General features: G+C 38.7%; 2 protein-coding genes across 2 annotated transcripts; both read left to right on the top strand.

Annotated features, from left to right (window-relative positions):
- The first annotated feature begins 698 nt into the window (after window positions 1-698).
- Window positions 699-7,715, top strand: LOC143378637 (uncharacterized). The gene is made up of 3 exons (XM_076830508.1): window positions 699-1,024; window positions 2,792-2,959; window positions 6,411-7,715. The coding sequence occupies exons 1-3, from the start codon at window positions 970-972 to the stop codon at window positions 6,623-6,625; spliced, it is 438 nt and encodes a 145-aa protein (XP_076686623.1). The 5' UTR covers window positions 699-969; the 3' UTR covers window positions 6,626-7,715.
- A 3,602-nt stretch (window positions 7,716-11,317) lies between these two features.
- On the top strand, window positions 11,318-23,808 carry LOC143378855 (uncharacterized). Its single transcript, XM_076830882.1, has 5 exons — window positions 11,318-11,549; window positions 11,995-15,420; window positions 19,266-20,167; window positions 20,239-20,382; window positions 22,943-23,808. The coding sequence occupies exons 1-5, from the start codon at window positions 11,318-11,320 to the stop codon at window positions 23,162-23,164; spliced, it is 4,926 nt and encodes a 1,641-aa protein (XP_076686997.1). The 3' UTR covers window positions 23,165-23,808.
- Window positions 23,809-23,830: the final 22 nt, after the last annotated feature.

Genomic DNA, 23,830 nt, shown 5'->3' with positions numbered 1-23,830 from the left:
AGTGGAATTCGAAAACTGGTTTTTTCAAAAGTTGGTTTTTGTATAAACCTTAGTGTTAAGAAAAATATACCGACTGCTCAGAAAGATAAGGAAAACAGAATAGAAAACGAGTAAAATAACTACATTTTTGTTAATCCTGTCCCTATCGCTCATTTGCTGCACCAACGACACACTAAAAATTTGCAGTTTTTCAGTTATTAGTATAAAAAAAAGCGGTTGTTGTTTAACAAAACTTTTAAACTCGTTTCCCCTAAAATCGTAAATTTTAAAGTTATGTCGTTGTTGCATCAACGAAATACATATTTCTACTACAGAAAGTCTAAGTTCGATTATCCGATTATCGCGTCGGTCGCCCAGTTCGGATAATCGAGGTTCTGCTCTACACCGAAATCCTGATCCACCAATCGACAGTAGGCGCAAGTGTAAAAAGATTTCAAACATCAACCGTGGACAGGTGCAGTCCTTTTTCAGTTTATTTAAAAATATTGATTTCGTCGTGCAGCGTGTACCAGTGGAATCTGCTCGTCCCATCGAGGACAACCGGAGTACCAGAATCACGAGGAGCGACGAAACTTTCCCTCGGCCCGTGATTAGATCGTTTGAGCCTTGAGTTATTCGTTGACAAGTCCGTTTTTCCGTCCGTCTCGCCTCGTCTTGTCAGCCCCGGTTGTATCACTCGCGCGCAATCACGTACTCATAGTTCTGTCAGTGCTACGAGCATCGCCGCCTTGGTTAGCGGGCTTGCGCTGCAATCGCATCGAGCGGCAACGGGGATCGTGGAACAGTGCTTCAGCAGCTACCGAGGCCGAATGGTTGGCCTCGTCAACCCCTGATTTGGCCGCGTTTCGTTCTCTTTTCCTCCCTCTTGTTCACGACAGCCTGAGCGCCTGCCTAGTCGCGTGCAAACTACGAACGGTGGCCGCGAGGAACGTTGATCGCTGAAGGACGTGCAAGGATACGGATACCAACATGGGGCGCTCAATCATCCTCGTCCTTTGCCTCTTGGCTGTGTTTGGTTTTTATGGTAAGCGTCTAGGCGTCCAGTCTAGTTTCCCTGGTTCAACGATCTGGCCTGGGTTTACGAGACTGCTTGCTATCGATCTTCGTGTTCCTCTTAGACCTAGTTTCTCTGGTTCGTTGCTGTCCATAATGGTTGAATGGTACGAGCTTCTGTGCGACACACACTCCTCTTGAGTACCACACTTGAGATGTTACATGCTATGCCGTGGGATGAACTGTACAGTTTTTGCAACAGCATTCAAGTCTTTTTTTTCCTTCTTTTTACCTTTGGTCAGCAAGATGACCGCCTCGCAACGCAGGAGTCATGCGTGTAAACGCACTCTTAATGTTTGGTCTGCAATCGGTTTGCCTAAATATGTTTATGAAATGTAAAAATATGCTGTATTGAAGGTACGCTTGACTCGGATCTGTAACATTATTAAACTTTTTCCTGGACGCTCGTAATTGAGGTGAGGATAGGTTTTATCGTGGAAGTGGATCAAACTACTTCCTCGTTCTAGAGGAGTCAAGTGTTGAGATACAGTGTCAGTCTATTTGATAATAACTGCGTACGTGTGTAATGTTATGCCGACACGATGAATTTACTGCCTGCCATCTAAAATTAGGGGAAATTATTGAAATTGCGTGCTTCGAAAAATCCACCTTATTCCGAAATTCATTAAAATCAATAACAACGAACTGTGCGCAAAGGAACAACTTATTCGTGTAAAATTATCTTTTTTCGGTATTTATCATTGAGCGTGGAAGGAAAAACGACGATTTCAATCACTAATGTCTGTAAAAAAAATCATTCGCAAGATAATTTTCGTGGCATTAATAATTCCCATTTTTGAGCTAGTAACATTTTCTACATCTTTATTGACATTTTTATTCTAATTTTTAAGATAATTTCGTCAACTAATAAGTATATACCTATATATACCTTGAGTTATATTACGTCGTTTAACATGTTTATTCCATTAGGGAAAACACTTCACCTTCGTAATTCCGAAAATGAGAAACGATCGCTGAAACGAGCTTAGGAGTTGCAGGCAGGCGAGCAAATTTATTGTCGCATCTTTTCAGGGCAGGTAGCTGCATTGATTTTTATATCAGTTAGGGTCGCGAGGACGATGAACCTTTCCGCGATCGGAATTTACAGCTTTTACAATATCAATAGTATCATCCGGCCAAGCAATAGCTATTAAGCATCCCTTTTGTCTAAAATAAACGCCTATCTATTCATTACTTACACTAACAATAAGTGTTAAACGTTGACCTACATAAGCATATGCATGCGTACATTAAAGTAACGCGCATGTACGCGTACACTGATACATGTCAAAACGTTACATTTAAAATACAAGTAGCATACTGATACCCCTTAGCATAAATCGGTTGATCGTCGTATTATCTTCGCTTTACGTTGACCCTTCTTATCAGTCGCTCGGTAATGTTCGGAGCATGGTGCTTCGAAGTATTAGGAAACTGAGGTTAAACTTTGTATACAATCAGACAATGATTAGGTATATTGCTGCTGGCAATGCTGATCAATAGTGGCATAATTAATGAAATGTAAATTTTACGGGAGAAGCAGATTAAAATTTACATCCGACTAATTGTTGGACTAATACTGATAATATAATTTGCTTAAATTGGTATTTTTTAATTTATCACACTATCAATGCCAAGCAGCGATATTCGAAATTTTCATTAACGTTTCTTAATTGTTTTGGTTTATATATTCATTAAGAAATGTTATTTCGGTACAAGTGCTCTTGTAATGTTACAGGTATAAATTCCATGCAATGCTACTTGTGTAATAGCCACAATGACAGCCGATGCGCCGACGAACTTCCACCGGATGCCCTTAAAAAAGATTGCTCCGATCTCAAGGACGGTGCAAAATACACGATGTGCAGGAAGATTACGCAAGTTATTGAGTTTAGCGTTAATGGGCGTAAGTAATGCGTAAATTATTTCATTCAACTAAAATTATCGTCGTTAGTTTAATGTTTTGTAATCTTTGCGCACCCTTATTCGCGTTCGTTTATTCAACTCCGACATTACTAGTTACAAGATACGTGTCAATGACGAGGGATTAAAAAAGTAGCAGTAACTATTGCAATAATAAACATAGTAATAAAAAGAACGGTGTCTTTGGCCTACTAAATATTAATACAATATTCTGCGACGCTACGCTATCTATATTAACGGAGATTAATACAGCATTACAGCACCCTCATTATGTCATAGATAGTCGCATATATGTATGTAGAGTGGGGGGTAAAAGTATGTGGACACCCCTTAAAACAGAAGTTTCACCAGCGGCCGTAGCCGTGATGGAAAACACCGGTTCTCGTTAGATCACCGAAGTTAAGCATCACGGGGCGGTGTACCGAGGAAAGATGGGAGACCACCTTTTTTTCCCGGTGCGCTGCTGCTGCTGGGACCCGTAGGAGAGAGGGGGAACAAAAAATGGGACTTATAGTTCGTTGAGCAATATAAGCAAAAATAAGCTTGAAACGCCATCCTGCTTAAAACACAGGAAAACAATAAAAACAAACAACAAACAACTTGAGTTTCTTTGAGAAGCCTGAAGGATTACTTTGCTACTTAGGTGACGTGTTTCGTCGTTTTGAAAAAAATGCAATTGGTCGGATTAGCGAAGAAAATAGTCGCTTTTTCAACTTCTTTATCTGAGTTTGTGGATTTAAGTAAATTGTATACATGTTAAAATTTCATCGAATTCGGTTAACATAGCTATGGGCTACAAAGAGTTAAAATTGATGAAAATCACAGTTTTGCGGCATTTTTTAGTTTGTCACTGTAATAAACCTAAAAATCCTTACATATTTCGGTGCCTGTCGCTTGTTTCTGCATCAACCGATTTCGATGAATTTTTCAGCATGTATACAACTTACTTAAATCTACCAAAGGGATTTTTAAATTTTTATTACAGGCTTAGAAAAGAAGTTGAAAAAACGACCGTCACTATTTTCTTCGCTATTCCGACCAATTGCAATTTTTTTAAAAACGACGAGACACGTCGCCTAAATAAGTAGCAAACTAATCCTTCTAGCTTTTCAAAGAAACTCAAATCGCTTGGACCAATTTTAAACAAGTTATTCTGTTTTAAAGTGTGTCCACATAATTTGTCCTCCACTGTATATTGCCAAGCATGCTACAGCAGCTTGATTAATATTAAAAAGCTTCTATCACACAATAGTACATATTATAAGCTGTAAGGTAAGTGCGGGTAATAAGGTCCACCTAAAGGGTTATACCTAGTCAGGCGGCCGAAAAGAGGCGAATATTTGTGAATTTTTTTTGAAGAAGCGGAAGCGTATATTTTTACAATTTTTTGCGCTCAAAAGGGCAACATTTAAAGAACATTTGTTAATTTTTTCATAGAAAAATATTTACGTTTATAATAAAGTAACAACCGACATCCAAGAAGCATTTTTAAAAATTTGGTTTTGCGGTGAGCACTGCCATTCGGAACCAGATAGTCTAAAATCAAATAACAAAAAATATTTTGTTAGTGTATTAATGTATCCTCAGGTTGACAAAGAGAATTTTCCGAAATATTAATTTAAAACAAACTGGCGGCTATTTAAAGTTGAAATTCTGATTTTTCGCGTGATTTTGCACGAATAGTTGCACTATAGTGGCCACCTAAATATTTGGACACTTTGCCGGTCATTTTGGTGGTATATATGCATAAATTTTAAGAAAATAAAATTTACAATTTCAATGAAAAAATCCCGGCCCTCTAAAGGTTAAGGATCATATTTTTTTAAAAAAAAATAATGATACACATTTTTGAGAACTTTTTATTTCATAGAAATTTATGAACATTAAACTGTAAACTCAGATATTTTGAATAATATATGAAAACAACAAACACGGACATTTTTAGATTTTTGAAAACCTTGTATATAGGCCTTGTTTTATGTAGAGCAGGTAATTAGGCCCATCCGTTTAAGGTGTACAATTCGGTCAAACAAAGATATCCTCGTTCTCAGGTGTGAGCCTAGTGCGAATGACTCTCGAATGCAGTTGCGCATAATCTGCAAAACCAATTCTTTTCGAAATTGGCGTCCACATTTTCTCTGGAGGTGGATGCAATGGGCCCTTTTTCGCAGACTTTTTTTTCATCCAGTTGACGTGACACGTGCTTCGGAGCTCTTCCCAATATCATTCTCACTTAATATTTTGGTGGGCCTTATTATCTGTTATGTCACTTCCTCATTATTGAGGTTATGTGTTAAACGTGCACTTTACAAATTCATCAATTTTCTGGGAATACGTTGCCAACATGTATGTACTTATACATACTTGTAGTAGTGTAATAATTGGAGGATGAGTACTCCCAACACAAATCCAGAAAAACGACGTGATTGTTATAATTCGAGCAACGAAAGTTGACGTGGAAACACTTGTTGAATTTACAACCGGTAAACGTTATAGGTATCAACGGCGCGGAAACTGTTGGAATGACATTTCGTATGTAATAAAAGCAATGGATAATACTACTAGTATCGTAGATTGTCCTACCACGGAAATATGACGACTGATCCTTATTACCTGCTGGGCCTTATTACCCGTACATTATGGGGACCTTCCGGTCTAAAAGTCGATTTTTTTTTATTTTTTTTTTCGAATGTTCAACCTTTTAAGAATACGTGTCTAATAGGATTTGTTGAGATTCGTAAAATTCCCGAAGTTATAGGCATTTGAGTAGCGGCAACAACTCGGCGCCCACGTAAAACTTTAAACGCGTTTTTCTCGAAACAGTGTTCTCAAAACGGTGGGACCTGTATTTCCAAAAGTTATTATCCGATTCGACTGAAACTTTTTTATTTTGAAGAATATACTTCTGGCTAGGAGGGATACCAGAAAAAAATACAAAAAATTGAAAATTTATAATTTTCAAAGGCGTTGAAAGGATGAAAAATATAGGGAAAACGTGATTTCAAACTTCAAGTGTCGTTGTTTCCTAAAAAATGTCATTTTTATATTTTTTTCTGGTTTCCCCCCTAGCCAGAAGTATATTCTTTAAAAAAAAAAAGTTTCAGTCGAATCGGATAATAACTTTTGGAGATACAGATCCCACCGATTTGGATGATTTTTTTGACGCCTTGACTTTAACGACTCCCCAGTGCCGTCTGCAATGATTAATTATAAAACAAAAAATATATCTCTATAATTTAAGTCATCCTTAATACAATGCAACAAGTCCCATTAAATTATATACAGTAGTTTTCCTTTAATTAATTCCTAAAGATCGCCTATTTTTTGGGGGCTCTAGACCGAAAGATCCCCTTAATATGCGACAACATTTGACAAACTATCTATAGCGTTTATAACAAAACAAAAATATTAACGATTGTATGTATTTTGCGCAGTTCCAGCTGACACTCGAGTTATAAGAGGTTGTGGATGGGCTGAGTCAAATTACAATGGGAAGTGTTACCAGCGAAGCGGTTTCGGTGGTCGCCAGGAAGTCTGCTCGTGTTTGACTGACTACTGCAACGCGGCGACACCGAACGTTCTACCACCGAAATTTTTAATACTGTCCTCTGTCCTCTGCAGCGTTTTTCTAGTATTCATGCGTAACTAGTCCTAAGAAATTCACCATACTCCCGAACAGTCGATGAAGAGATACTTTCACAATCGTTAGTACCTACTTACATGCAGCATCGGCCTCACATAGTCGAGAAACGGAAGGAACGAGCTGACAAGACAATGGATCCTAGAGGAAGTGCCTACATTCGATCTCTCATTGCTGATAAGAGACGTGTGTAGACCGAGCGAAAAGTCGTTCTTTAAACGCGAAATATCCGCATCTAAATCGAATTTTATGTTTATACCCCTGACAAGATATTCCGTCGATCTCGAAGTGCTCAGAGGAACGAGCAACTCGTTCTCAAAGAGATTGTCGTTCGTTTGAGGTTCTGGAGATGGTGCAACGGCTTCCTCCTGGCCATTGGTTAAAAGGTTATCGTAGCTTTAGATAAAATGTGCACGCTGTTCCTGGTTGCCTGTTCATTGTTAAGTAAGACGTTGAGGACATGTAAGAAGGAGATTAACGTTAACATACATACGTACGCTACTTTAATCGCTATGAATGGACCAGAAATTTCAGGGTTGTGAAGTTAATTTATATCTAGAGAAAGATTAAATAAACAGCAGAAGAAAAGGTCAAAAGGCGTGCCACGAAAAAAGCTGTTGCAAATGAAAGTCAGCAAAATATTTTTATCGCCGAGTACAATTCATCGTGCATTGGAATCTATTTCTCATTACTACTCTAAGGATATATGCGTTTCTTTAACGAGTAAAGACAATCTAACTGCTGAGAATTTGCTGCTTTTTTACCAAAGAATTATACAGGGATTTAGGAGCAGTATCATATTTCGTACTTTTTGAAAAAAAAAAAAGAAAGAATGAAACGGTTTGGCGAATATTCCTCGATCATGCATAATTCTTCTTGAGAAACTTCAATTTAGATGCTGAAGGTGTAACGACAGTTACATTGTGTTCATTCAACAATTTCCCGCATAGAGCTTAAGAATGATATTCCAAACGTAACGATCACGCAACTTGTTGAGAGTTCATTATATATGTCGTGACGAAGTTCACGGTTGAAACATCTGTACGATATGTTTTTGTATGAAGAGAGGGAAATATATCAGGGTTGTGGTTGCGGAGAACGTAGGATTCTGTTATTTCCCCCTATCCTGTTGAATAATATCCAACTGTACAACTATAGAGTGCTGAAAATATTTATTGCATCACCCCCAAATCCGCGCCCTGTGGAACAATCTTTGTAACACCCTGCTTGATAAAGTAGCCTCGGTCACTCTATGCCTACTTAGTCAACAATCGCACAAAAATACTTTCCCAATACTAATGATGCTAATACTAAATGAGGGTGGAAGTTTGCACACTAACTGTTTAACTGATGCAATAAATGTTTCCAGTACCTACTGTACATTACTTGCACCATAACGTAAACCATACAACCGTAAATACAACCGTATTTACATATTTAAAAAAAAATTCTTATTTAAATAAACGTATTATTTTATCCAGTTCGTCGGACAATTTTTACATCGAACATTATTACTTAAGAAAATAAAATTAATACGTTGCACACCTATGTTTGACAAAATTTTACTTTCTTTGTACAGACTCACCGATTAGAACGCAACTTTATGGGTTTTTAAAGTGATTCAAAACAAGAACAACGGTGTCTTTCATTTGGGCCCTATCGCCCTTTAAAACTAACCTCAAAGTCAAATAGGCACTTCCACTTTTTCCCGTGTAACTCGCAAAGTGCAACAGAAGGAAAAAAATGTTTCAAACAAAAGTTTAATGGTGCAATAAGCGTTACAAACTTCCGTCAACAAAACTTTTGAAAAAGCTTTTTTTCTTAAAAACAAAAATTTTACCTCACGTATTTACAATTCCACGAGTAAACCATTCTACTTGTGGATATTTCCTGTAACACGTGTGTACAGTCTAAAGCTCCTATACAGCACGGAAAATTGAATTTTGTCTGCCAATCTTTTTTGACTTTTTCTACTTCATTTGTATTTTTTGGAAATTTAATCCAGTTTTAGCGTTTGGTACAGATTTTGCGGGCAACTTCAGTTACTGTTCGACTAACTGTACCTACTCTGATGAACACCCGTATCCTCACCAATGCCTACTTGCCAACTGGGATCACCTATGTATCTAAAAAATAAAAGTACAACAGACAGAAAAAAAATTTCAAACAAAAGTTTAATGGTGCAATAAGTGCCACAAAGTTGCGTTAACAAAATTTTGAAGAAAAAAAATTTTCGTCAGTTATATATTTTTTTTAACTCTTTTCAAAATTTTGTTAACGGAAGTTTATAGCGCTTATTGCACCATTAAACTTCTGTTTGAAACATTTTTTTCTGTCTGTTGTAGTTTGAGAGTTATACGCGAAAAAGTGGAAGTGCCAACTTGACTTTGAGGTTAGTTTTCAGCCCCTTAAAGGGCGATAGGGCCCAAATGAAAGACACCGTTGTTCTTGTTTTGAGTCACTCTAAAAACCCACAACGTTGCGTTCCAATCGGTGAGTCCGGGTTCGCGATGTTCCCTTGTTAGAAATGTTTAGCATAAAAATGGTGCTTATAAGTTACAAGTCTTTAACTGGCAACAACTTGCAGGAATAGTGTACCTACTGAGGTTACGAATAGTAGGTACCCAAAAACATTCTGAGGCTACTTAAACGACGTTAAATTGTACAACAAATAACCGACTCATATTATAGAATTATTTATTAATTAGATTATAAAAATTTCCATCTAAAAAATCGAAATGTTACCTATATCGCCTATTTTCCTATGCAAATTATAAACCGAAGTATTTTGCTGTTAAAAATAATGAATACATAATACATACAATTCAAATAATTACATCACACAATTCTAAATAATACAAGCGTTTAAATATTTTTTTTTCTAATAATTTCGCAACATCGACATCATTTACAAAAATTAAAATAGGAATGTTGCTGAAACTAAACATATAATATAATATAATCAAGCCAGGTATTTCGTAGACAAAATTGCCTGAGCGTCAAATTTTTCTCTCGTTTCATTGTTCCAGTCAGATAATTTTGTTTCAGGCAAAATAGGCAGTAATCTGCCATTTTTCTTCGCGGTGTTCGTTGACTCTTCCGTTTCGTAGATTATTATATGATTTTCCAATATGTACATATGTTTTCTTATTTCTCGTTCTCAAGGAGTTTTGATCAGTTGCAATTGAAAAACATTACGCGAGAAACATGCTTGACATGTACATCTGTTGATTCGAAAAACAGGCGGAGTGATTTCGAAAACGTCGTGCATCGAGCATCACGTGCTTCCTTCTAGTCGCAAGTCCAATCGCTGATAATTTGAAAGCTTCCCCGATTTCCTGTGGGCATTTATTCAAGTTCGATATGATTCTACTTTATTGCCCGTCATCCCCGAGAACGCAATCGTTTGCTCCATGACGTTTCTTCGTCATACGTCAGTGGTAACTCACATGTTCGAACACGATCGGTCTATTCAAGGAAATTCAAAGAGTGTTCGGATATCAGGTAAACCCAAAACTGTGTAACATTATGCAAATAGAAAGCAAATCGAAAAAGAATGTGCTTAGGTTAGAGACATGTCAAGTAACAGCTGATGTAAATGGCTATGTTCGTTCCATTTGGATACAGTACATGTGTGTGATAATCCGTAAAGAATTTCTTCATTAATTTCAATTCAGTACAGAATATGATAATGAATGTTGCTATTTGATATTAAATGTAAAATATAAAGAAAATGCAGCTTACAAATTTGAGTAATTTTTATAAGAGATTACACACCAATTATTCTGAACGCTTTGGTAATTATCATGTTAAGTTGGAGAAAGAGATACTTTAGGTTTAATAGAATACGATTTCAATTCGAAATATTAAATTGCAGGCATCTATGGATACATGTATTAAGGGGGTATACCCGTTTGAACCCTCGGAAAATGTATACATTTTGTGGATTTTTGTACAAGTCAACGGTTTGATGCAGATTTCCCGTTTTTTAACTATGTTTACATAGTATTATGAACTACTTATAAAAAAAGTTTCAGTTAAAAAACTATTGTTTTTCGGAAGTTACGGATACATGTCCGAAAGTCTCTCGATTTTAGACGGCTAAACGGTGGCCCTAAAAACTCGCGCTACGTTCAACCAATTTACTTCAAATTTTGCATGCAGAATCATAATAAGATTCCACATTGTCCAACGAAGGCGATTTTGAAAATTTTGAAAAATAAAGAAATGGTGAGAGATCAAAGGTAAAGTTAAATTTTTCTAAGAGAAAAATCCACCTTTTTCCTTTATAAATAATAAACGGGGAATCGAAATAAAAAAAGCCTTCGTTGGACGATGCGGAATCTTATTATGATTCTGCATGCAAAATTGGAAGTGAATTGGTTGAACGTAGCGCGAGTTTTTAGGGCCACCGTTTAGCCGTCTAAAATCGAGAGACTTTCGGACATGTATCCGTAACTTCCGAAAAACAATAGTTTTTTAACTGAAACTTTTTTTATAAGTAGTTCATAATACTATGTAAACATAGTTAAAAAACGGGAAATCTGCATCAAACCGTTGACTTGTAAAAAAATCCACAAAATGTATACATTTTCCGAGGGTTCAAACGGGTATACCCCCTTAAGCAAATTTAATATTCACACAGACGCTGAAAGGTCACAGTAAGAAGAAAATTATCTTCGAGCCGGTGTTAGGTGGATCATGCACCCTACAGCTGCGCGATCTAATCGATCATTTTTACAATCTTCGATCCCACCTACGTCAACACCATCATCCCTCTTGCATCCGCAGCAGCAACAAATTCTTTATGGTCCCATCGTTAATCCGATGCTAACCCTTCAACGATGCGGAACTGGCTTGCACCCGTCTTGTATTTATCCAGGGGCGCAACGTAACGCTGGTCTACCTAGCCCCGTTCCTTTGCACGTACAAGGTATCAGTACGTTACTTTTATTCATAATTTAACAAGTTCAGATACCAGTAACGGTCATTTAAGTAAGTTAAATAGTTCGTCTGAAAAATGACATTATGAAATCTGTAAATCCAAATTAAAATTATTAGCATTTAATTTTCATTAATAGCTCACTTTCGTAAACTACGATTCCAATTACCAGCATGCCTATCTACTTAATACGCTTTATTACCAACAACCGAACAAATAAACCTTCTTCTTTAACACCGTAGCAATAGTATCGGCCGTGACTTATTATTCTATATTCATACATTATGAAAGGTAAAAGTTACATATTCCTATGTATAGTTTGGTGCAAATTTAAATTATTAAATTTATCTCTGATACTGGAGATATTAAAAGACATATTTATCTTGAATGGTTCGAGTTTTCTAAGATTCTCGTACAAACCCACCCCTAAATATAGGCAAAGGCAGCAGATGGCTACCTAAGAATAAACTCGTGCGAAATCAGCAATACTGTCAGCAGCAGCAGCAGCAACAACAACAACAACAGCAGCAGCAACAACAACAGCAACAACCGCAGCAGCAGCAGCAGCAACAACAGCAATTGCCCTACAACCCGAAGCCTGTGGTCTTATACGATCAAGCAACAAGCAATGGTCCACCATCAGCGCCAGCAGCTTCATTTTTAGTTGCCTCTTCGACGTATACGCACGGCTCCTTTTCTGGCGATCAGTACAATAATTCTGCAGTCACCTTAATACCGCAACCTTACTATAAGCCTCCAGATCTACAATCGTTCTGTTTAGTCCAAGATCGACAAAGTACTCAGCAACAGCAACAAGACCAACCACCCCACAGTTCCTACTACAACGTATCAGCTGGGAACAGTTGCAATCTACAAACCGTTAACGCCAATACAACGTTTCAGTTCCCCAATCTTGGTCCTTACACTTCTACAAATTTCCCAGGACCCATTCAGGCGATACAACCTACACAAATCTTTCCCAATCCTCCCGTCAACTTAGTCTACGATGGCATACAGACAGACAAACACGTATCCTCTTCTAGCACGCTTGACATTTCGGCCTTTAAATGTACCAAGAGCAAGATATCTGCTGTCAACGATTCTCAGATCACACCGATTACTTCGGAAGGTTACAGCGCCTGGCCATCACCTCAAACCGTCACCCCTTCGTCCAACACCTTGTTCGACATGAAACCGAGCACTGATGACACCAATCAAGAGACGGTGAAGATCACTCCTAATCCTCTGGACAAGGTCGTCGCGAACGTATCCGCGAAATCGCAAGAGGAACATTATTCCGACGAATCTTCGGCCAGCTTCGATTTTACGATCGAGGCTGAGAAAATGGTCTCCGCGCTTTGCAACACATCCTTGAACGACCTCGGTAAAGAGGACGCGAAAAACGGTAAATCGTGTTCTGCACCTTTGTTCAATGGCGCTGGCGACACCATCTCGAACAAGAATACCTGGTTTGCTGACTTTTGTACGGATTACGGTAATGGCACGTCGGTAGCCGTTCAAACGGACGGTCTGTCTGTTGACAGAACCCAGTACCCAGAGTTGCTGAGGAAAGTTGTCTACTGGGGATGCACGGAAGCCGAGATCATCTTGAACAACAGCTCGAAAATCAATCCCAGATCTGGCTGGCTAAAAGATCTCTCCACAGCCACTAAAACGGCAATTACAAAGTCGTCGACTTGCTTCCCGATTTTTGCTGGGGACCACATCTTCGTCAACGATTTGATAAACGCTTTACTGCGGATCGGCAACGGTTGGCTTATTCTGGATAATTACTTGAACAAGCAGCATTACCCGAGTTTGGATGAAAAGTTCGACCGCCAGTTGGTCAGATGCTTTCAGCTATGGGAAGAGAACACGCACGAAATGCTGAATCAAATCGTGCAAACCTTCCTGAAGCTAGATGAGAAAGACGACACCTCTACACCCGAGCTGAAACAAGAATCATCTGGGACCTCTTTCCCAGGTGATGTCTCAGTGTACACGAACTGCGACTTGTTTGATCCGTCGTCAAGCATCAGTACGAATACATCGCGACAGGAGTCGAATGGTAAGAAGAATGATCAAGGCTCTACGTTCAGCGTGACGAAGGTGTCGATTGGAAATCTGCGAAATATTGGCCTCGTCAACGTCAGCCAGGAGAAACAGCCCTCTCAAAGAGAATCAAAGTTACGAAGTAAGTGGACCGTTACTGAGAACTTAACGACAATTGATAGCGCGAAGTCTGTGCCCGATACGTTCGTAGGGCACGCAGAAGCTGGCGTTCAAGCGAGCAGTAGATTTCGTTCCAGAGGTAACTCGTCCTCCGCGAAGGTCGACACTTCCACCCAATCCCTAAACGCCGAATTCTTTCATCTGAGGAGCAAAGTTTTCACGGAAAGCAACCAAGACGCCTCTAAACAGTGGAGCTTCGAAGAGAAACAGCAGAAGCCCCCCGAGAACAAAGCTCCACCACAAGAGGACCATGACTCCATGTTCAAACTTCAACGACAACTCGATGAAAATTACGAGAAGAATTACGCCCAGAAATACCTGTCGAGGGTGGAATCGTCGTTTCTAAACCCTTCGATTAGCTTAGAGTCTATGTATTTCGCTTCTAACGAGTCAGACAATTTCGAACCAAGTTGCACTGTTTGTCCTCCGTATACAGTAGACTACGGTGACAAGAATTCGAAAAATTTCGATCACAATCGTGGGAACAAGAGTAATATGGATTTAGTCTACATTGGTAAATCGTCGACAAATCAATTGGAACTGGCAGCTGTGCCAAAAGACAAGATGACGTTGCTCAGTCAGATCGAGCCAAGTATTCCTGAGAAATCGTCCGAAGAGATGACCGCTAATTTGTCAGCCTGGTTCGCCAGCATGAGGAACTCTGATAATCGACAAGTCCCATTTATGAATATCGGAGAAGCAAAACCGGGGAATGCGGTATCGCGATTGCCGTCGCGTCAAGAGATGTCAAAGAACACTATGGACATTAGCAACTGCATCAGACAGTTGCAGATCGACGCGAACCGTCAATTCCAGACGTTACAAAATATGCAGAGCATTCAGAGCGCACCTTGGACCGCTTATAACTTGATCAATAATCGCGTTCAGGTGCAACAGCTTCCCGAAGAGTACGACAGTTCTGAAGACGTCCGGGTATACATGAAACCAGGGAGCTACAACGTCCCAAAGAAAAGGCATCAGAGAAGAACCAATCGTCGCGCAGACAACGCGATGCCTCGAAATGCAACTGGTGGGTCTGCCAATAGCCATCGTAATCATTACTCTAATAAAGAAAAAGTGTTCTGCGCACCTGCCTCATCGACACCTGTGTCTAGGTCAACCACAACACGTATTCCCACCAGTGTTAATAATCTCACGAACGCAGCAATGAATCTACCCTTTCCAGCAACTCCCATCGCACCACCCCCTACTTTCTCGCATGAAAATTCGCCTAGAATTTTGAAACGGTCTGACACGACAAACTACACGGTATCCCAAGACGTCACTTGGAAGGCAGCTTGTGCGTCGGCTGAAATTTTATTGGAGGCCTTAAATGTAAAGGAGGATACCGAGTCTAAAACGAAGAAAACTGATCGCATCGGAAGTGATCGCGTCGACGGTCACGAGGATATGACCTCGAAGGAAGACGATAACAATTGCGCAGCTTCGCAATTACCGCAGGAGCAGGAGAAGATACAGGACAGCTTCCCTAAAATTTTGAAAAATCATAACGACGGTGGTGCTGGTGCTTCGAGTTATGAAGCGTCTGAAGATGACTCGGGATCGACCTCGCGGTTTTCCACCAACACGAGTATCAATGAAGTCTCACAGTCCTCTGAGAATAAAAATGGTAAAAATTGTAATCATTTAAAATATATTCTAAGTACTGTACATAGTTTCTTTACAAAATATTTTCTTATTAGTGAAAAACCTTTTGCTATAATTCTTTATTTATTATTATATTAAAGATTACGTTACAAAATTAGTATATTCAATTATAGTACCTACTTCGTTGAAGCACTAAGATAAATTCTATTCATTTTAATTATTTAACTCGACTAACATTTAGTTGCTTTAATACTAGAAGGACGGAAATTGCGGATATTCTGCGTCTTTACAATACAGTAAATTATAAATGAATACATATACAGGAAAGAGGTTTTCATAGATGCTCCTAGTAAAACAGCCCCTTCAATTCCTAATTTTCTATGTACACTAACGCTCATAAATTCCGCCATGATTTACCACTATAAGAAGTCAACATGAATTAAGTCAATTGATAAAAACTACAACGTAAAACGTTTAACATTTTTTTAAAACATCTTTAAATAACCACGTTCTTTGTTTCAGTCAGAATTCTGCAATGGCAGAGAACTATTCGTATCTCAATTCTAATCTTCTCATTTTTCTCTTTTCGGTGTCTTTCATCATTCTTCTTGAAGAAAAACCCTCGAGTCGTCGGAAAGCCCCGAAACAACAATTAAACATAGTTAAAAATCCCAGAGGAAGTTCCTCATAAATAGAAAAGATTACTGATAAACGATATGTAGTTCCAAATAGATCCAAATCGATTTAGAGCCTTGCTTATACCAACTCTAGGGTTTACTAAAGAACAAATCTTATATTCTATGTATGTACATATTTGCCTGCTAATGAAAGACTTGTCGTACTTTGCGGGAACAGAAAGAACATATTTGCAAATACAGTAGATAGGACCTAGATTGCGGACAGTGTTCGGATAATCGAGTAGCTGGGATTTTTTGCTTAAAGGGACATTCCACGCGAAATCAGACACTTTTTGGAATAAAATTTCGGATGTGGCTGAAATTTGAATATGTTGTAGTCTTTAGGGATATATAAACATATCTCGAAGGATTTTTGACAATTTTGAAAAATGTCGATTTTATAGCTGTTTGAAGGTAAGTGCTAACTTTTTTTCAATAATTTATAATTATGGAAGTAGTAAACGGATGGAGATGTGGTTTACGGCGATTTGTAGAAAAGACATTGAAGTTTTAAGAAAAAATTATTTCAGTTTCAGAAACAAATTTTTTTAACAATTTTTGTGCAATTATTTTAAACAAATGCAGTTTTTTAACAACGGGCGCGATTTTAAAAATCTGAAAAAACAGAATATAGTTCTATCCTTCCCCTTCGTAGTCTAATTGTCAAAAATATGGGCATTTTAAAATTGTCGAAAGTTGACGCTGCGTCGCCCAGCAACGCGGTACTCGCAGCGGCCAAGCGGCTATACCTGATATTCTTATACAGGATTCTCGAAAATGGTAAGTATTTGCAAAAAAACTGAAGGAGGAAAACTCTTTCTGTTTTTTATATCCAACATAATACGGTATCTCAATTTTTGGTGTTCGCAATATTTTCCTTGAAAGGAGGGTGACTTTTAGTTTTTTAAATGCAATGTTATATATTTGATTACCTAATATGAAAGCGACTGTCAAGACAAATTCAACCATATGGTACACTATGACCTTCAAGGCCACACAAGGTTAGGAATGAAAGAAAGAAATCCTATCTACTAGATAGATAGTTCAATATATTTACTTCATTCCTAACCCTGTGTGCCCTTGAAGGTCATAGTATACAATATGGTTGAATTTGTCTTGACAGTCGTTTTCATATTGGGTAATCTAATATATAACATTCCATTTAAAAAACTAAAAGTCACCCTCCTTTCAAGGAAAATATTGCGAACACCAAAAATTGAGATACCGTATTATGTTGGATATGAAAAACAGTAAAAGTTTTCCCCCTTCAGTTTTTTTCAAAAACTTACCATTTTCGAGAATCCTGTAAAAGAATATCAGGTATAGCCGCTTGGCCGTTGCGGGTACCGCACGGTCCGACCAGTCGAGCCGGTGCTGGGCGACGCAGCGTCAACTTTCGACAATTTTTACAAGGCCAATTTTAAAATGCCTATATTTTTGACAATTTAAACCATGAAGGGGAAGGGTAGAACTATATTCTGTTTATTTTCAGATTTTTAAAATCGCGCCCGTTGTTAAAAAACTGCATTTGTTTAAAATAATTGCAAAAAAATTGTTAAAAAAATTTGTTTCTGAAACTGAAATAATTTTTTCTTAAAACTTCAATGTCTTTTCTACAAATCGCCGTAAACCTCATCTCCATCCGTTTACTACTTCCATAGTTATAATTTATTGAAAAAAAGTTCGCACTTTCCTTCAAACAGCTGTAAAGTCGTCATTTTTCAAAATTGTCAAAAATCCTTCGAAACATATTTATATATCCCTAAAGACTGACCCTAAAGGAAGATTATTTGTTTTCAAGTACTTCAATATTGAACAAGAACAAAGAGACTTAAACAAAGATTTGTCAGATTTTTAATTTTAATTTCCTAGTTTCTTCCTTCTGAACCAATTGACATATTCGTGTTTAATGTCATTATTTTGATGGTCGTATTCCCTCTCGTAGGCTTTATACCATTCCATACCTGTTGTTAAAACAGTGAATGCATGAGAATATGTAGAATATATTATTCAAACTTCACCCCAATTCTAGTTGCCTCCCTCCTTCATTTCCACCACTCCCTTTATGCCACATGTTGCTTTGAATATGTTTGGGGATCAGACGACACGTTTTAGTGTTACTGACATTTTAACGTAAACACTTCCCACACGTTTCATTAAGGGGTTATGCCTACCTGCAAGGTCTGAAAACACAAGTATTTTCGCGATTTTTTTTAAAACACTCGAAGACTTTTTTTAAATAAACCTTTATGTATTCGAAAGTGTACATGTTAAACTACTTGTGGTAATTTTTGCGATTGAAAATATACACAAATAAAAAAAAATATTAGCGATCTCTCGGCAGCGATTTTTGTTGTCAGTAGTTTGCGGTGAACATTCTAATTCTGACCTGGTTCATCTGAAATAAAAAATTCGCGGGAATTTAGTTAGTATATTGGATTATCTTGTCCTTAATCGTTTATTATCCCAAGATATTAATTTGCTACAAAATGGCAACTTCTCATAGCAAAAGTATCGATTTTCACCACAGAATCGCGCTCATGTTTCATCATTTTCCATCTGTAAAATAACAACTACCCAACAGAAATTAAAAACCCACGATTAAGGAAAAGCTAATCTAATATACTGACTAAATTTGGTCGAATTTTTTATTTCTGATGAACCAGGTCGTAGCTATAGTGATCACCGTAATAAAAAAAGCGCTGTCGGGAGATCGCTTATAATTCCATTATTTATTTAGTTACCGCATTGCAAAAAAAACTACAAGAACTTTAAAATATATACTTTCGAATATACTACCGTTAATTAAAAAAAAAAGTCTTCAAATCGAAGAAAAAAAATCCCGAATATACTTGCGTCTTCAGACCTTGCAGGTAGGCATAACCCCTTAACGAAATTGGAACAGCGAATACTGAATGGTAAACTAAAGGCACACAGTGCATAATGAAGAATGGTAAATTCTACGAAACAAATCAAATATACTGTAGGCACTTGCTTTTGGATAGAAATAGAAATATTCCATTAATTTGTACTCTGATAATCGAGATGTCACTGTATTTATGAGCGGTAGTGTATAAAACGTTGAGCTTATAAAGAAGAATGTAAATCCAACGATATATCGAAACGATACCTACATTCCGTTCTTCCAGCATTAAATTTCGCAATATTTTATGCAGCTGCCCGTTAACAGGTTCTAGTAAAACAAACGTAAAAACGGACTCGTGGCTAATCAGAACTTTGAACAACGCCAGTTTGGTAAATAAACAGAAGCGTCGGAAGAATAACACTGAACCGCACAGTTCAGAATCCTCGAATAGTTCGGTGATAGAAGACGAACAAATAGGTCCCGTCTTTTCGTTAACGGCTAACGACACTACGACAACGGTGGTGACCACAACGACCATCAAGAACCTTCAGCAAATGACCTGTTCCAGAAAAAGTTCCTGCACCCTTTCAAACAACGACCGAACAACGGAGGAGATCGAACGTACTGTAGGGAAAGCCACATACTCCGAAACTGTACGACGCTGTACACCGTTGAGTGCATCGCAATCGGAGAAAAAGGAGTTTTGCAAAAAGGGAAAGTTAAACGCCGCCAACGCGTCGGCAATCTGTAGTACCGTAATACCGATTCCTGGACGCAAGTGTCAAAGAAAAGACTCTGAAAAGTCATACTACCTCTTACATAATAGATCGCGTAAATGCTCTGGAAAAAAATCTGTAAAGAGTTGCGAAACTAGTGATCCCCAGATAGAAGAGATATTGTGCGCCGGATCAAAAACCTCGCGAAACGACGCGATCAGGGAAAATGTATCTGTTACTCCGTCTCTGACGTCGAAGCCTGTGACGAAGCATGGAAAGAAAAAGGAGGGTGCCGAATGTATTGAATTCTTGGACGGGAAATTCGGTGGAAAATCTAGCGACCGTGGTTGGTCTGTGTGGTACAGCTCGAAAAGGAAACAAAATCTTAGCCCCCTGGCGCTTAACAAGCTGGAGATGATACATCAGGCAGTCTGGCAAATGGAAGAAGCAGAAATCTTTAAATGCCCATCCTTGGGAAACAGCGGTGGCAGTCAGTCCTCTACGCACGCGGTTAATTCTCTGTTGCTGTTTATATTACACTGCCATGTGATCAATAAAATAATTATACAATTTTGTTTCAGATGGAAGAATATTGCAAAGTTGTGAAAAGTCCAATGTTCCTCGAAACTGTTGAGTACAAACTAAAAAATCGAGTTTACCATAAAGTAGAGCACGCGGTGAGAGACTTTCGTCGTATCGTTTATAATTCAAAATTATATCATAAGGTTCGTATTCTATAGATACTACAATAATTTATCGGCTTAAAACAATTAAGAATTAAATTTAACAATTGATTACAGCTGTACCTATCTAATAATAATTTGGATATTATTCCTAAAGGGACCGGTGACCGATCGAGATGAAGTTTGGGGGGAGGGGTGGGGAGGGGTTGTGGACTCTAAATCTAAGATTGTAGCTTCGGGTATTTATTAGTTTCCGAAATATTAATAAAAAAAATATTGTTAATTTTTTTAGGGAAATTTTTTTTTTAGCGTTTGTGCAAACCCCCCTACCCGAGAAACCTCCCGTCCCCCAATTTTTTCATTTTTAAATTTTTTAGCCTCAATTTCATCTTTAGCATTGCCAAACTCAACGAAATTTAATAAAATTTAGCTCCTCCGACCAAAAATCTTAGCGTAATCAATTAAAATCACGGGCATTTTCGCCTGGATGGTAATAGTCCAACACTTTGACACCACAAGATAATCCTCTTTTGCAACACTAATACCTCTAAGGCCGCGTCCAGATCTGAACCGAACGACGAACCGAACGCCACTTGAGACTCCCTAATGCCGCGTTCCTACGTGTGGGAGTCTCGTGGCTCGCGGCAGCTTAAGATTGAAGAACAGAGAGTGTTTAGAGTAGTGCAGACCAAAGGCTTGCCTGCGATATGACACCGAGGAGGGGACCTCGGGACCCTCGACCAAAGGAAAGTCAGGCTCGCCGAGATGTTCGGGCTGTTCCCAGCCGATGTCAGTAAAGTCCTGGACCATCAAAGGAATGGCTCACCCACGTAGGGTAAACAACTGTAGTGGTGCATCCCTGTCCCTCACACCACCATGACTTGTTGTCGTCCTTGCCATTGGGGGTGTCAAGTAGTTTGAAGAAGCAAGACAAGTTGGTGATAAACGAAAAGTGTCCCACAGACCTTTCCAAGCGTACCTACGCCTACGGTTCGAAATGTCTACGGGACTCTCAGTATAGTTTCACCGTTCGCACGAGCACCATGTCCGCAGATCAAGCAGCCGCTGCGTATATCTGCATGTATTACACTTATAAAAAGAAAAAAACAGACAGCAACAGATCTTTGGTCTGCACTATTCTAAACACTCTCTGTCCTTCAATCTTTAGCTGCCGCAAGCCACGAGACTCAGTCTAAACTGGCGAAAATCGCTAGAAATATGTTTGTTTGTTTGTTTGTTTGTTTTTATTGTTTTCCTGTGTTTTAAGCAGGATGGCGTTTCAAGCTTATTTTTGCTTATATTGCCCAACGAACTATAAGTCCCATTTTTTGTTCCCTCCTCTCTCCTTCGGGTCCCAGCAGCAGCACCGCACCGGGAGAAAGGTGGTCTCCCATCTTTCCCCAGTACACCGCTCCGTGATGCTTAACTTCGGTGATCTAACGAGAACCAGTGTTTTCCATCATGGCTACGGTCGCTGGTTGCGCTAGAAATATACGTTCCACACGTAGGAACGCGGCATTAGGGAGTCTCAAGTGGCGTTCGGTTCGCCGTTCGGTTCAGATCTGGACGCGGCCTAAAACAAGCCTTTCTAGATTCCAATTTCCCTCAAGAGACTGATTTAGTCCTGCTAACGCCATTAGAACGATCGAATAAATAGAATCGAATAAACGGTAGTGCACGCTCCACGATACAATTCGGACTGTCTCGCGTTTCTTCAAGCAACAATTGCTGCACGCTGCACACCGCCGCGCGATGCTTCTAACCACAGTCATTTTAAGCATCGCCAAACTCACATCGGTTCGCTACCATGCTTTACGCGCCCCCGCACTGATCTAGCCCCAACTAGGGATTGCAAACCGGTAAATCGGTAAATCGGTTTGAAGCTTTTTTTCACTGATAACGTAGTAGATATCGACGGAATTATGCGGTACATATATGCGCTACTATTTCTCGCAATCTACCGGAAAATATCGAGAAATACGTATTTCTCACGATCTACTGGTAAATATCGAGAAATACGTAATTTACCGGTTAATCGATTTACCGGTAAATGTCGAGAAATACGTAATTTATCGAATTCCCGGTAAAATTTTGGCGAATTACCGGTAAAAATTGTATGTATAGCAATGTAGCGCATATATATAGCGCATAATTCCGTCGACATCTACTAAGTTATCAGTGAAAAAAAACTTCAAACCGATTTACCGATTTACCGGTTTGCAATCCCTAGCCCCAACCAATACTAATACCGGGGACAAGTTGGAAAGTGGAATGCGTTGTGTCGGTATAAGTCAACAATACATAAGAAATATTGTTAAAAGGGGGGACCGTGGTAAAGTGATTAAAAAAAGATCGGTAAGGTGTACCCTTTTATGCACAATTACCCCTGTATCTTTTGAACGCATTAATTGCCGAAGCTAAAATTTTATAATTGGGGTCTTTCCACACCCCTCGTAATACCCACCGAGTTTCATCTCGATCGGCCACCGGCCCCTTTCGGAAGTACAGCCAATAATTGAAACAGAGTTGCCAGATAAAAATTGCTCGGTATTTAATTTAGTGAAGCAAAAAGGCGGTCTAATGAATACGAATGAAATTGCAGGACAATCATGATCGAGTAAAAACGATCGAAACGCTATCGAAGAAGCTTGAAGAACTATTTGAAGAACATTTTTCCAGTTGGGACTTGGATAATATTAGCGGTAGTCCGAGGGAAGATTCGCCAGTGCCGCATCGATTGAAATCGAACGGGCAAAAATCGATAACTGGACGTTTCGGTAATACGAAGAAAAGTCCACCTTCTTCGGTCACCGAAACTGTTTAATTCCCCCACCTATGCACGTTTTTGTGTGACGCTAAACTTTGCTCGAAGAATTATTATGCCTGTAATTCACGGTGACGTTCTGTTACACATCTGCAATTTATATTACCATTAGATTGAATACAAGTCTCGAATTAATATGAATCTGATGGGTTCAGAGTCAGGAATATCTCTAACAAGTTGTAAGAATCCATCGCGATCAATACGATTTAGTCAGGCATCAGTTCGTATCGTTGTTAACGTAAGCGTTCTACGAATTTTCGTTCACAAAGCAACTTGCTCCGTTAGAGTTTTCTTCGTTTATTTCTAAGGAACGCGAAAGTTTAAACGCTTAATCTGTTGGCGCACTGAAACACAGATACATCCACACGGAATACCTTAAACGCGAAGGAGGGAGATAATTATTTGTTCCCAATATCATTAATGTTATAACGACACCAACAACTAACACTTGAACATATATATTAGCGCTGTTAATAAAACATTTTGATAAATCTTTACCGACAAGATCAAGACGCAATAAAACAAAAATTCCGTGAATAATTGAATTACACGCATAAAGTGATTTCTCATTTGTGATACGATTAATGTATATGAGAAAACGTCGATGAAAAGAATAAAAGTGAATGCTATAATGCAAAATTGTATTGGGAAACAATGGATTCGTGA

Source organism: Andrena cerasifolii, chromosome 2 (genome assembly GCF_050908995.1).
Source record: "Andrena cerasifolii isolate SP2316 chromosome 2, iyAndCera1_principal, whole genome shotgun sequence".
In the NCBI taxonomy this organism is placed as follows: Eukaryota; Metazoa; Arthropoda; class Insecta; order Hymenoptera; family Andrenidae; genus Andrena; species Andrena cerasifolii.
The sequence above is the reverse complement of the archived record's forward strand: the minus strand, read 5'-3'. Positions and strand labels throughout refer to the sequence as shown.

What these genes read in the sequence shown, in the direction of transcription:
- LOC143378637 (XM_076830508.1), top strand. Translation starts at nt 970, where the DNA reads ATGGGGCGCTCAATCATCCTCGTCCTTTGCCTCTTGGCTGTGTTTGGT. An exon ending in GGCTGTGTTTGGTTTTTATG is followed by an intron (nt 1,025 to 2,791) that starts GTAAGCGTCTAG and finishes GTAATGTTACAG; the next exon opens with GTATAAATTCCATGCAATGC. An exon ending in TGAGTTTAGCGTTAATGGGC is followed by an intron (nt 2,960 to 6,410) that starts GTAAGTAATGCG and finishes TATTTTGCGCAG; the next exon opens with TTCCAGCTGACACTCGAGTT.
- LOC143378855 (XM_076830882.1), top strand. Translation starts at nt 11,318, where the DNA reads ATGCACCCTACAGCTGCGCGATCTAATCGATCATTTTTACAATCTTCG. An exon ending in GTCCTCTGAGAATAAAAATG is followed by an intron (nt 15,421 to 19,265) that starts GTAAAAATTGTA and finishes GCCCGTTAACAG; the next exon opens with GTTCTAGTAAAACAAACGTA. An exon ending in GTCAGTCCTCTACGCACGCG is followed by an intron (nt 20,168 to 20,238) that starts GTTAATTCTCTG and finishes ATTTTGTTTCAG; the next exon opens with ATGGAAGAATATTGCAAAGT.